The following is a 13108-nucleotide window of genomic DNA, read 5'->3' as shown; positions in this document are numbered from 1 at the left end:
TGAAACGAACAATAAAGCTGCCAATAAGTACTAAACAGCTGATTAAAAATTAGTATTTTTGAGATGCCGTGTAGCAGAAAGAGCTGATTTGGATGAGGACTTGGATTCAAGCTCCAACATTTAGTGCTGTGTAAAGATTAGGGGCTAGCTGGTCACCCTGGGCAATTTCCTGGCATACCAAAAGGGAGACAGTAATACCTACTTCATAAGGTTTTTGCCAGGATCTAGTGAAGTGATTATTGTAAAGCGCAGTGTAATCCCTAAATGTCACACAACCGTGAGAAACAACTACCGGCCCACAGTTCGGAAATTTGGGATCTGGACAATCCTGAAAAACAAGCCCTATTGACGCTCCTCCCGGAAACCGGAAATCGACGCAGGGCCCTCTGGGATTTGTAGTCTTGAACAGGCTCTGGCATGATTTTCTCCCTTAGTTGGGGAGGCTCGTTGTAAGCCCCGGAAGTACTCGTCGCCCGAGGGGCGTGCTGGCTAGGAAGTGGGGTCAGAGGCCGAGCGGGGCAGAAGGCGTTCCTGCCACTGGCCTAGTTGCTATGTAGTGGAGGGGCAGGCGTCGTCCCGCATGTTCTGGAACGTTCTTGGGCTCGACTAGGGCAGGAGCCCCAGGACTTCTAGTTGCCGGCTTCGGGTCCCTGCCGGCTGAGCGGAGTCGCCGCCATGTTTGGCTGCTTGGTGGCAGGGAGGCTGGTGAGGATGGGGCCGGGTGGTATCAGGAAGGGGGCAGGACACCCGAGGGCGAAGCCCCGGGAAGGGGAGGGTGCTCCGGTGCAAGAGATGCGGGGAAACCCCCTAAGTGTTCTTTCCAGCTACATATTAGGGTGGAGAGTGGGTGTTGGGGTGTTCGTTCTCCTTTGCCCTCAGCTCTGTTCAGTCATTTAAATAGTAGCCACGTTAGCTACCATTTATCGAGTGTGGATTATCTATATGCTTGGCAATGCACGCCTTTTGTCCATTTCTCATAATTTCAGCCTTCTAGGTAGCGCTAATTTGGCACTTCACATTTAACCCTCGTAACTCGTGAGATAGTTATTATAATTTCTGTTTTGCAGTTGAGGAACTTAAGCTCAATCGGCAGTTTATTTTAAAAAAATTTTTTTAAACGTTTAACAGAGAGAGACAGAGCATGAATGGGGGATGGCCAGAGAGAGGGAGACACAGAATCTGAAACAGGCTCCAGGCTCTGAGCTGTCAGCACAGAGCCCGACGCGGGGCTCGAACTCACCGACCGAGAGATCATGACCTGAGCTGAAGTCGGATGCCTAACCGACTGAGCCACCCAAGCACCCCTCAATCGGCAGTTTACACGCCTGAGCTCATAAAATAAGTTAGAGATAAACCTGGCGTTTGAATCTAGTCTGTAACATACTGTTTCTAAAAGATTAAGGTACCGGGGCAGTGTATATACCTTTTCGGGCCTTTTGGAAGGACCCCAGTAAAAATATGCTTATGGTAATTGGAAGTTGGCTGATAGAAACACCTAAAACTTAAGTGTGAGTCATAGCTGAGGTACCCCAGAAGGGTATGAGCTGCGAAAATCCTTACTGGTCCAAAGAGATAATAACCTGCTTTGCCAGATGATTAGCGTTAAATGAGATCACCTAGAATTGTTAAGGAATAACCTGAGAATAATCAAGAGAATGAACCTTGCTTCCCTTAGAAACCACCCAGAAATCCACTTCAGACTCTACTCCTTTCACCCAGAGTTCTTTTTCTTTCTTTTTTTCTCCCTGCTTAGTTAAATTTTGCAGCCCCTTTGTTGAATTAAAATTTTTACCAACTTTTGATAATGTGTTTTGTGCATTAAGGAACCACAAAGATAAATTGGAGATGACTAGCCTCAGAAAGTTTATTGTCAGTCTCTTGAATGACTGGGAGGCCACTTTTGGTGATGGTGGTAATTGGTAATATTGGTGAGATAACTTTGGATTGCTCCCTGCTGTTGGCAGGGAAAATGAAAGGACCAGACTGGGGTGAGTGTGGGACTTGTATGAATGAGTGTCCTTAATGAATGGTATTTAAAATGTGTGTATGTGTTTTGTTTTTATTTATTTTTAAGTAACCTCTCTGTCCAACGTGGGTTTCACCTCATGACCCCGAGATCAAGAGTCACATGCTTTAGCAACTAAGCCACGGAGGTGCCCGTGTGTGTGTGTGTGTGTGTGTGTGTGTGTGTGTGTTTGTGTGTGTTTTAAAGAAAAGCACATAGATCCATGTATCTCTCACGTTGTCAACTGATTGGGAAGGACATTTAATTATAGCAATACCTGTGTCTACTTACCTAACACCTAACCTCTGTAATGGAAATACAGTAGAGGTTTCTTTCTTTCTTTCTTAACGTTTATTATTGTTATTATTATTTTTTTTTGAGAGAGAGAGAAACAGAGTGGGGGATGGGCAGAGACAGGGAGACAGAATCTGAAACAGGCTCCAGCCTCTGAGCTGTCAGCACAGAGCCAGATATGGGACTCGAACTCATAAACCTGGTCATGACCTGAGCTGAAGTCGGAGGCTTAACTGACTGAGCCACCCAGGTGCCTCTCCAGTAGGGGGTTTCTTAAAGATAAGCTTTTTGGGAGGTGTGTGACTCTTAGTTAATCAAAGAACATGTTAATCACAATGAAGGGCAAATAGACCTAGAGACATCCAAAACTTAACTTCATTATTCTCTAACCAGAAACACCCACTTAACCTAAAATTATGAACTCAGTTTCATTCCTTGAAAATTTTTTCTTCACTAAAAGAGTTCTCTTTTCCCTAAGGTCAAGGATTAGTGTGTCATAATACAGATTTACAGAATGGTGGTTGTTAGAGTTGACGTTTAACAAATACTTGTTTTGTCTGATGGCTATTTCATGCTTTGTAAATACCATAATTTCATATGTTTTTTTAAGATTATGTGCATGCCAAAAACTGGTGAAATTGAATTTAATACTAATACAGGCAGTTTGTCTTTCTATTTATGTTTTTCCTTTGTTTTGTTCTCTGTGTTTAAACTGGACAGTTTTTAATAGGGTTGGAAAACTTCAGAAGAGGAAATCGAAACTTGATTTTAAGAACATTCATCCTTAAAAAAAACAAAAACAAAATAAAACCAAAACAACAACAACAACAACAAAAGAACATTCATCCTTCATCTCTTGGGAGTAAATTTAGGGCAATTCATATTAGATTATTGATAATATGTAACTAAAAATTTTTAAAGTTTCTTTGTAGGAGTAGCTAGGATATTATAAAAGAAAAAAAGTAGTGGCACCTGAGTGGCTCAGTTGGTTAAGTGTCAGACTTTGGCTCAGGTCATGATCTGGTGGTTTGTGGGTTCGAGCCCTCTCAGGCTTTGTGCTGACAGCTCAGAGCCTAGACCCTGCTGCAGATTCTGTGTCTCCTCTCTCTCTCTCTGCCCCTCCAGCCCCCCCCCCCAAATAAGTTAACATTTTAAAAAATTAAAAGAAAAAATAAGCATTTTTGTAACAGCAAATACTAGCAAAGGAAAAGAAGTTACATTCTGGGTAATAAGAATTGACCATTAAGAATCTTAAAATACTGGTAGTGATTCAGATTTGGTGTTTTGGTCAATAGTCAATGGCCATAGCAATTAAAAAGAAAACGAAAAAACGTTGTATCATGTTAACTCTTGACGCCTATCGACCTGAGTGCCCTCAGAATTACTACTTTTTGCTAATGGATGTGATATGGCAATTACCAATAATTTTTTTGAAGTCGATAAAAGAATTTTCTCTGTGGAAGTAGATTTCTCAAACTTCAAAATAAGATAAGATCTCATTCTAGAAACTGACATTCAATTCTAGAACCGAAAGTTAGATTATGAAATGAGTCAAGAGGAAACTTTTATAGGTTCCCACTTAGCACATTCTGGGTAGAATTTTTGCATTTTATGTACAGTTGATTTTCGTTGTTCACAATAGTTAGGTTCTGTGAAGTCAGTGTGAACATTGATTTGGTAAATAATGAATTGTTTCCCCTAGGGGAAATACAGGGTTAGGTTTCTTTGAGCCTCTGATCTGATGACAGTTTTTATCAACTTATCATTACATAACTTTGTTTTTTGTATGTTTCTGTTTAAAGGCATGTTATTTAATATGTGTTGTTGATTCATTAACATTGAACTTAACAGCCAGTAACACCATAACTCATTTCTGAATGAAACTTATGTAACATACTTTCTAAATAAGGCACATAACAACCTTTTTGGACTTAGGAATACCAGCCAGCATTTCAGTGTGCCATTTTAAATATCAGAATCACCAACAAAAAGCAGAAAATACAAACATGGCAGTAAATTGATTGTGAAAAGGACACTCGTTTACAGTATGAGAGCTGAAACAAGAAGGCACAGCTAACTTTTTTCCACTTCAGCTGGGAACATGTGCATTAGGCAACTCAGAATTTTTGCTGCTCTGCCCATTAACATGTCCATGAATGACCACCATAGGGTGATGAATATTGATTTTGTGCTTGGAAATAAATTTTAGTGAGTAGACAAATTAGCAAATATGGAATCTGCAAATAATGAGGGTTAACTAATTCCTTCTGGATTGCTTACCCATTTTAATTTCCTGAAGTTCTTTACCTTTATACTAGAGGATAAGGCTTTGGTGGTGTGGTATTTTGAACAGCCTTTCATTTCTGTAACATACTGAAGCTGTAGTAATTTACTTGTGTAAGTAAATTCCTTTCAGGGCACTTCAGAAAGAATTTAGTTATGTTTTTTAAAGGTTACACTCATTACATGATCATTTTAAGGCTGAATATGTATATATTTGGATTTTCTTTTTAAATTTAACACTGGTATATTTGGAAATTCCATATAGACTATCAGATTAACCTGAGGTTATACTGGGTATAATGTCTATAATTGCTTATACTTGGTAACAAGCAATACTGTAAGTGTTCTAGAAACTCCTCAAACTATTGAACTAAGATGAGTTTCTTATTTTCTAGGTGCAAACAGCTGCACAGCAAGTGGCAGAGGATAAATTTGTTTTTGACTTGCCTGATTATGAAAGTATCAACCATGTTGTGGTTTTTATGCTGGGAACAATCCCGTTTCCTGAGGGAATGGGAGGATCTGTCTACTTTTCCTACCCTGATTCAAATGGGATGCCTGTATGGCAACTCCTAGGATTTGTCACAAATGGGAAACCAAGTGCCATCTTCAAAATTTCAGGTCTTAAATCTGGTAAGAATAATATTAAAATAATTTCATAATTAAGCTGTTTTCTTAATAGCATGACATAGGATATGGCTCTTTTTTTTTTTTTTTCATTATGTTTTTCTGGTTGCTAAAGTGGTATATTATTTTTAAAAATTCAGATGATACCCAGAACATTTGAAAAGTAAAAAGCAAAGGACCTCTTTCTTGGCTCTTCACATTTCCATCCTCTGTCCCTGGAGAGAACAACTTGCTGTTGTTACCTTTGTATGGTATATACTTTTGTAAAGGGATTTTATTGGGTGTTTTAATAAATAATGACAAGGCATCTCAGAATTTGTGATACGCATCTGTGTTTTAAATAAACAGACAAAGCAAGTAGACGTGTTTATGAAATAAAATGAGAGTTCTCTTTTTTTTAAATGAAGATTTTTGAACTTTTAGATTTGATTACCCTCCAGTGTTTTTCTCTTGGTTGTACTGACATTGCAGGTGTCAGAACTTACAGGGGCATAATCCTTGCTTTGATGCTTTGAAGTATTTTGGAGAAATGTGAGAACAAAACTAGATTAGGTGCTATTTACTGCCACTGAATCTCCGGTTTCCTTGAAAATCTAGATGAAAACAGACATGAAAATTCTTAGTACATTCTTCTGTCTATTGAGTCCAAGGAAAAATTATATTTAGGCAATATATTTATATATTTAACAAACATTTGGGTATATACTATTAAGATTTAAAGATAATGATTAAGTTCTTGGTGGAGATGACTCATATTCTTATAAAGGAAGATAGTTTTGTAGACCAGTAATTAGAAGGGTGCAGTGTAATAGTGGATGTTTTTACAAGGTGCTGAGAGAGAATATACAGGGGAGCAATTAACTCTCAAGTGGATTGGGGAAGGTTTCCAGGAGGAGGTGATATTGGGACTCTTGGGAGGAGAAGAAGCTTGTTAGGCCTGTGGGAGGCCTATTGGACATTCTCTTCTAGGTGGAGATAATATGTGTATAATGGAGAAATTTTGAAAGTGTGGTGTGCACAAAATGGTACAAGGGTAGGATAGGCAGGCATGGATCAAGAAAAGCTTTATGTATCATACTGACTCATTTGAATTTAATAGATTAGCAATTTTAAATGGACTTAGAACACAGGCCTATTTGGTAGTATTAAAAAAATGTGTGACATAATGTAAATACTCAAAAGTTTACATGTACTCTGAAGCCTATCCATTTTTCCCTCCCCATAAAGAACTGCTCCAGGGACGCCTGGGTGTCTCAGTCAGCGTCTGACTCTTGATTTTGGCTTAGGTCATGATCCCAGGGTCGTGGGATTGAGCCCCATGTTGGGCTCCATACTGAGAGTGGAGCCTGCTTGAGATATTCTCTCTCTTTCTTCCTCCCTCCCCCCTTCTTCCCCTCCACCCTGCTCGCTCTTATCTCTCTCTAAAGTAAAATGGGGGGAAAAAAAAAAAAAAACCTGCTCCTATAGGTATAGAGGAGCCGGTAAACAATTTTGGGTACGGGAGGTGATATGATCAGGTTTTGTTTTTAGCCTGGGGGCTGTGTAAAGAATGAACTGGAGCAGTTCTGGCCAGATAATGGACAGTTAAGTGCTGTTATTTTATGTAGTTGGAATTCTACAAGAAGCAGTGGGAGAAAGAGAGAGAAACAGAAGGTAACAATATTTAAAGCTAAATTCTGTTTAGAATTAATGATAAATACTTATCTCTAGATTTAAGAAGCAGGACAAAATCCCTACAGTCCTTCTCAACTGGGGTTCCATGAGATAATTATGCTAAATCCTAAGACAGTGGTTCTTAAAGCATGATTACCTGACCAGCAGAATCAGCATTAGCATTAGCATCACCTGGGAGCTTGTTAGAAATGCAGATTCATGGCAGGACCCCAGACCTACTGTGTCAGAAACTGTGGGTGAAGTCCAGTAGTTTATAGTTAAATAAGTTCCCCAGGTGTTTTGTATGCTACAGTTTGAGAACACTAATGTCTCATACATTTAGCATGGATTCAGTTCTGAATAGTCTTAGGGAGAATTAAGAAAATAGTCATTCTCAAATCACTTTTTCTCTTTTATGTGGCTGTGCCTAAAAATAAATGAACAATCTGTAAGTAGAAGGAATATGAATGGACAATTCAGTACATCCTCATGAAATTTCTGGGCCTTTACTGGAAAGAGAAAGTAATAAAGGAATCAGAGAGAAAAGATAAGTTATTTGTAACTGGATAGCAGTTAGTTTAGCAGACTTATCATGAGTGAATAGAGGCCAAAACTAATAGATTAATATCTTTGAAGTGCCAAGGAGACATAAACTAACTCTCAAAACTTTAAAGTAATGGAGAAATAAATATATTGAGTTGGAGGTGGAGAGTTTACTACTCATAGACTATTACTGAAAGAACTATTGAATACTTGTACTTTATAGGAGAAAATTGAACCCACAATGTAGAAGAGCATGCAAGAGGCAAAGTTTAAGATTGGTAAACACGTAGACTAATCTGGCAATGTGATTGTATAAAACAACACAATAAATAACTTAAATGCAGAAGAATTAAATACCGTACTAGAAAATAATGCATAAGACAGGAAGGGTAGTGATCTGAGTTAAAGCTTTCTGAGTTCTTACTGTTTAGAAGGGATAATAGTATTGATTCTACTTTCAGATAATCCTGTTAAAATTTAAGGAAAAGTTAAAAAGTAAAAGCGTACTATATTAAAAACAAAATAAGATGGATGAAAATAATTTCAATTATGTCAATTATCAAAACAAATGTAAACAGGGGCGCCTCGGTGGCTTGTCGGTTAAGTGTCAGACTTCTGCTGAGGTCATGATCTCACAGTTTGTGGGTTTGGGCCCTGCATTGGGCTCTGTGCTGACAGCTCAGAGCCTGGAGCCTGCTTCAGATTCTGTGTCTCCCTCTCTCTCTGCCCTTCCCCACTCACACTCTGTCTCTCTCTCCCTCTCAAAAGTAAATAAAACATTAAAAAAAAAAAAAAAAAAAAGAAATGTAAACAGAATACACTTGCCAGAGAAGACATGGAGGCTCCAGGATGGAATTTTTTTTTTTAATTTATTTTTTAAATATACATCCAAGTTGGTTAGCATATAATGCAATAATGATTTCAGGAGTAGATTCATTAATGCCCCTTACCTATTTAGCCCATCCCCCCTCCCACAACACCTCTAGTGACCCTCTGTTTGTTCTCCATATTTAAGAGTCTCTTATGTTTTGTCCCCTTCCCTGTTTTTGTATTATTTTTGCTTCCAGGATGGGATTTTTTTTTTAAAAAGCCGCAAACAAATAATTATGTTGCTGCTTATGAGGAATGGATCTAAAACACCTTAACACAAGGAACCAAAGAAAAAAAAGTCACAGATATATTAATTTTAAGAAAAACTAGACTAAGACAAAAACATTATCAGGATTTAGAAGAAGATTCATTAAGAATGAGAGAATTCATTAGGAAAACCAAAATATTTTTAGGAAAAGATAAGTCATGTATTTGTATATGTAACTTCAATATCTATTTAAAAATTGACATTTATTTATTTACTTATTTTTTAAGTTTACGATTATTTTTAGTAATCTCTACACCCAATGTGGGGCCCAACTCACCACCCAGAGATCAAGAGTTGCATGCTCTTGGGGCACCTGGGTGGCTCAGTCGGTTGATTGGCTGACTTCAGCTCAGGTCATGATCTTGCGGTCTGTGAGTCGAGCCCCACGTTGGGCTCTGTGCTGTCAGTTCAGAGCCTGGAGCCTGCTTCAGATTCTGTGTCTCCCTCTCTTTCTGCTCCTGCCCCACTTGCGCTCTCTGTCTCTCAAAAAATGAATAAACGTTAAAAAAAAAAAAAATGAAAAAAGAAAAAAGAGTTGCATGCTCTTCTGACTGAGCCAACCAGGTGCCCCTAAGAAATTGACATTTAGAATGATAAATGGTATTAATATTTTATCTAACCTCTCTTGATAATTAATACATCAAGTAAATAAAATATTAGTAAAATGGAGGATTTGAATAAAAGATTAACAAGCTTGAGCAAATGACATTTATAGAACCCTGTACCTAATAATTAGATTATACACTTAAAAAAATTTTTTTTTAAGTGTTTATTAATTTTGGAGAGAGACAGAGACAGAATGCAAGTGGAGTAGGGTACAGAGAGAGAGGGAGACACAGAATCTGAGGCAGGCTCCAGGTCTGAACTGTCAGCCCATCGCTCGACCTCAGGACCTCAGGAACCATGAGATCATGACCTGAGCCAAAGTTGGACACTTAACTGACTGAGCCACCCAGGCGCCCCAGATCATGTACATTTGTAAGTACAGAGAACATTTATGACATTTGACTGCATACCAAGTCATGAAGCAAAATGCAGTAAATGGCAGATAATCGGTATGTAGCCTATAATGCAACGTAATTACAAATCAAAGGATAAAACATTGTTAGGTTTTGAAATCTTCCCTTTTGCACGCAGCTGTCCGGGCCCAGATGGTTTTACAAAGTTCAGTTAAACCATTATGAAACAAATTGTTCATCTTATATAAGCTTTCAGAGAGTAGAAAGAGATGGTTACCCAGGTTATATACATATTTTGTTAATGTTTATTTATTTTGAGAGAAAGCAAGCTGGAGAGAGCGATTGTGAGGGAAGGGCAGAGAGAGAGGGAGAAAGAATCCTAAACAGACTACGTTGTCAGCACATAGCCCCACCCGGGGCTCGATCCCACAAACTGTGAGGTCATGACCTGAGCTGAAATCAAGAGTTGGATGCTTAACTGAGCCACCCAGGCACCCACCCAGCTTATATTTTTAAGCTGGTACAATCTTAATACCAAAAAGGACAAGGACAGTATGAAAGAGGAAATTTGGCCTCTGTCAATTTTATTTATTTAAGATTTTTATATCAATGTATATAAAATAGTTACAAAATGAATTCAACAAGATACCTTTTCTTACTTTTCATGGTAGAATATTAAAGCATATACAAAAGTAGACCAGATGGAACACTGAACCTCTCTGTACTCATCACTTAATTTCAAAAACGACCAATTCATGGACATTGTTATTTCTTTTATATTCCCACTCACTTCTCCCTTGTATTATTTGGAAGCAGATTCCAGAATCGTAACATGTAGTCCATAAATATATTTGTATGTGTCTTTAAAAGAGAAGGTCTTTCTTTCTCTTGCTTTTTAAAACAGAACCATAATGTTGCTATCATGTCTAAAAACTAAGGATAATTCCTTAATATGGAATTCAATGTCTAGTGTTCAGATTTCCAGTGATTTCAGAAGTTTTTTGTTCATATATTTTAAAGTTGTAAATACTTTCAGTCAACCTTGTATATTGCAACTGGTTGATCTCTCAAGTATCTTTTATAAAAATTACAGGTTCAGTGTATTTTCTGTTCTCTATTTCCTGTAAATTAGTTGGATTTAGAGGTTTGATCAGACTTCATTTGAGATTATTTTAAAAAAATTGTTGGTAGGATTATTACAGGTGATAGTATGTTCTTTGATCAGGAAGCAAGTAAAACTTTGGATTGTGAGTAACTTTTTCTATGAGTGTTCTGCAAGATGAGCAAACATTTCTAATAAATTTTAACTGAATAAAGGAGCGATGTTTTGGAATATGAGTAGTACGTGATGCCGAACATCACGTGATCACAACTGAGCCAATAGTTCTTGAAATTCTCTTTGATATACAAGTGCTTTGGATTACAAGCATGTTTCCAACGAATTATGTTCACAAACCAAGGTTTTATTGTACATGGTTATCTCTTTTTGTAAAATTAACATCCATAAATATGCAGTGCCTACATTTGTTAATTCAGTGGGGGTTCAAAATCATCATATTCTAATTCTGTTATTTCATTTATTAGCTATAAAGAGACTCTTGAATATCTACTGTTTGGTTACCCAGAGGTAGAGTCATTATAGGAAGGGCATAATAAATGCTTGCCTTTCCTTTTCATATATTAGTGTTCAAAAAATGAGTTGATTTCCTAACATCCAAAAGTAGTAAGCTTTTTTTTAAAGATTGTAAAATCATGGAGTTATGTGGTATATATTTATTTATGTTGTATGTGTTCTAACCATTGGCATACCTCAGGATCCACTGAACCTAATTTTAATTTTTCTGTAAAGATTTTATTTTTTAAAAATAATCTCTACTCCCAACATGGGGCTCAAATTTGAAACCCTAAGATCAAGCATTGCATGCTCCATTGACTGAGCCACCTAGGTACCCACTAATTTTAATTTTTCATTTTCTTTTTTAGGCAGTTACTGATCTTTCGTGATTTTTACCCTTTCTTAAGAAATCTTCCAAACAAAAGGGGCACCTGTGTGGCTTAGTTGGTTAAGCGTCTCTTTGGCTCAGGTCACGATCTCATGATTCATAAGATTGAGTCCCATGTCAAGTTCTGTGCTGATAGCGCAGAGTCTGCTTGGGATTCTCTCTTTCTCTTTCTGCCCATCCCCTGCTTGCGCTCTCCCTTTCTCTCTCTCTCTAAATAAATAAACATTTGAAATAAAAAATACAAACTCTGGGGCGCCTGGGTGGCTCAGTCGTTTAAGCGTCCGACTTTGGCTCAGGTCATGATCTCATGGCTTGTGACTTCGAGCCTGGCCTCGGACTCTGTGCTGACAGCTCAGAGCCTGGAGCCTCTTCAGATTCTGTGTCTTTCTCTCTCTCTCTCTCTGCCCCTCCCCTGCTCACACTCTGTCTCTCTCTGTCTCTCAAAAATAAACATTAAAAAAAAAAAATCTTCCCAAGAACAAAAAACTTACTTTTTATTAATAATTAAAAAAAAATTTTTTTTTTCAACATTTATTTTATTTTTGGGACAGAGAGAGACAGAGCATGAACGGGGGAGGCACAGAGAGAGAGGGAGACACAGGATCGGAAACAGGCTCCAGGCTCCGAGCCATCAGCCCAGAGCCCGACGCGGGGCTCGAACTCACGGACCGTGAGATCGTGACCTGGCTGAAGTCGGACGCTTAACCGACTGCGCCACCCAGGCGCCCCAATAATTTTAATAATTTATTGAGATATAATTGACATACAATAAATTGTACATTTTTAAAGGGTGCATTTTGATAAATTTTGAAGTATGTATATATACTTGTGAAACACCACACTCAAGATAATAAGCATATCACCCCCAGAAGTTACCTAGTGCTCCTTTGTAATCCCTCCTTTTATTTTGTCTCCTAGCCTAGGCAACTACTGATCTTTGTTTCACTATAAAATAGTTTGCATTTTCTAGAGTTTTATATGAATGAAAGCATACAATATGTATGCTTTTTTGCCTGGCTTCTTTGACTTATCTGAGTTATTTTCAGAACCATCCATGTTGTAGTATGTATCAATTCATTTCTTTTTATTTCTGGGTTGTATTCCATTGTATGGATGTATGACTATTTGTTCATCCTTTTACCCGTTGATGTATATTTGGATTGTTTAGGGGTTTTGACTCAAAAAATAAAACTCATATAAACATTTGTATACAAGGTTTTTGTAGGGACACATGCTCTCCTTTCTTTCGGGTAAATATCTAGGAGAGGAATGGCTGGATTGTATGGTATTTATATGTTTAACTTTTTGAGAATTTGCCAAACTTGGGGCACCTGGGTGGCTCAATTGGTTAAGCATCCAACTTTGGCTCAGGTCATGATCTCAGGGTTTGTAGGTTTGAGCCTCACTTCAGGCTTTGCGCTGACAGCTCAGAGCCAGGAGCCTGCTTCAGATTTTTTGTCTTCTCTCTCTGCCTCTCCCCCACTTGCACTCTCACTCTCTCTCAAAAATAAATAAACATTAAAAAAATTTTTTTTTGAACTGCCAAACTATTTTCCAACATGGTTGTTCCATTTTACATTCAACCAGCAGTGTATGAAAGTTC

The 13108-nt window shown here is 37.9% G+C and overlaps 1 protein-coding gene across 2 annotated transcripts in view; it reads left to right on the top strand.

Moving 5' to 3' along the window:
- Positions 1-480: 480 nt before the first annotated feature.
- The window catches only part of HIKESHI (heat shock protein nuclear import factor hikeshi), a 42839-nt gene continuing 30211 nt past the window's right edge, over positions 481-13108 (top strand). For both annotated transcript variants that reach the window (XM_007078992.3, XM_042958460.1), the window contains exons 1-2: positions 481-705; positions 4978-5215. In XM_007078992.3, the coding sequence (XP_007079054.1) occupies positions 676-705; positions 4978-5215 (268 nt within the window). In that variant the 5' untranslated portion in view covers positions 481-675. The remainder of the gene's footprint in view (positions 706-4977; positions 5216-13108) is intronic.

The sequence above is a fragment of the Panthera tigris genome, chromosome D1 (genome assembly GCF_018350195.1).
Source record: "Panthera tigris isolate Pti1 chromosome D1, P.tigris_Pti1_mat1.1, whole genome shotgun sequence".
Classification (NCBI taxonomy): Eukaryota; Metazoa; Chordata; class Mammalia; order Carnivora; family Felidae; genus Panthera; species Panthera tigris.
Note: the sequence above shows the minus strand (reverse complement) of the source record. Positions and strands in the feature narration are given on the sequence as shown.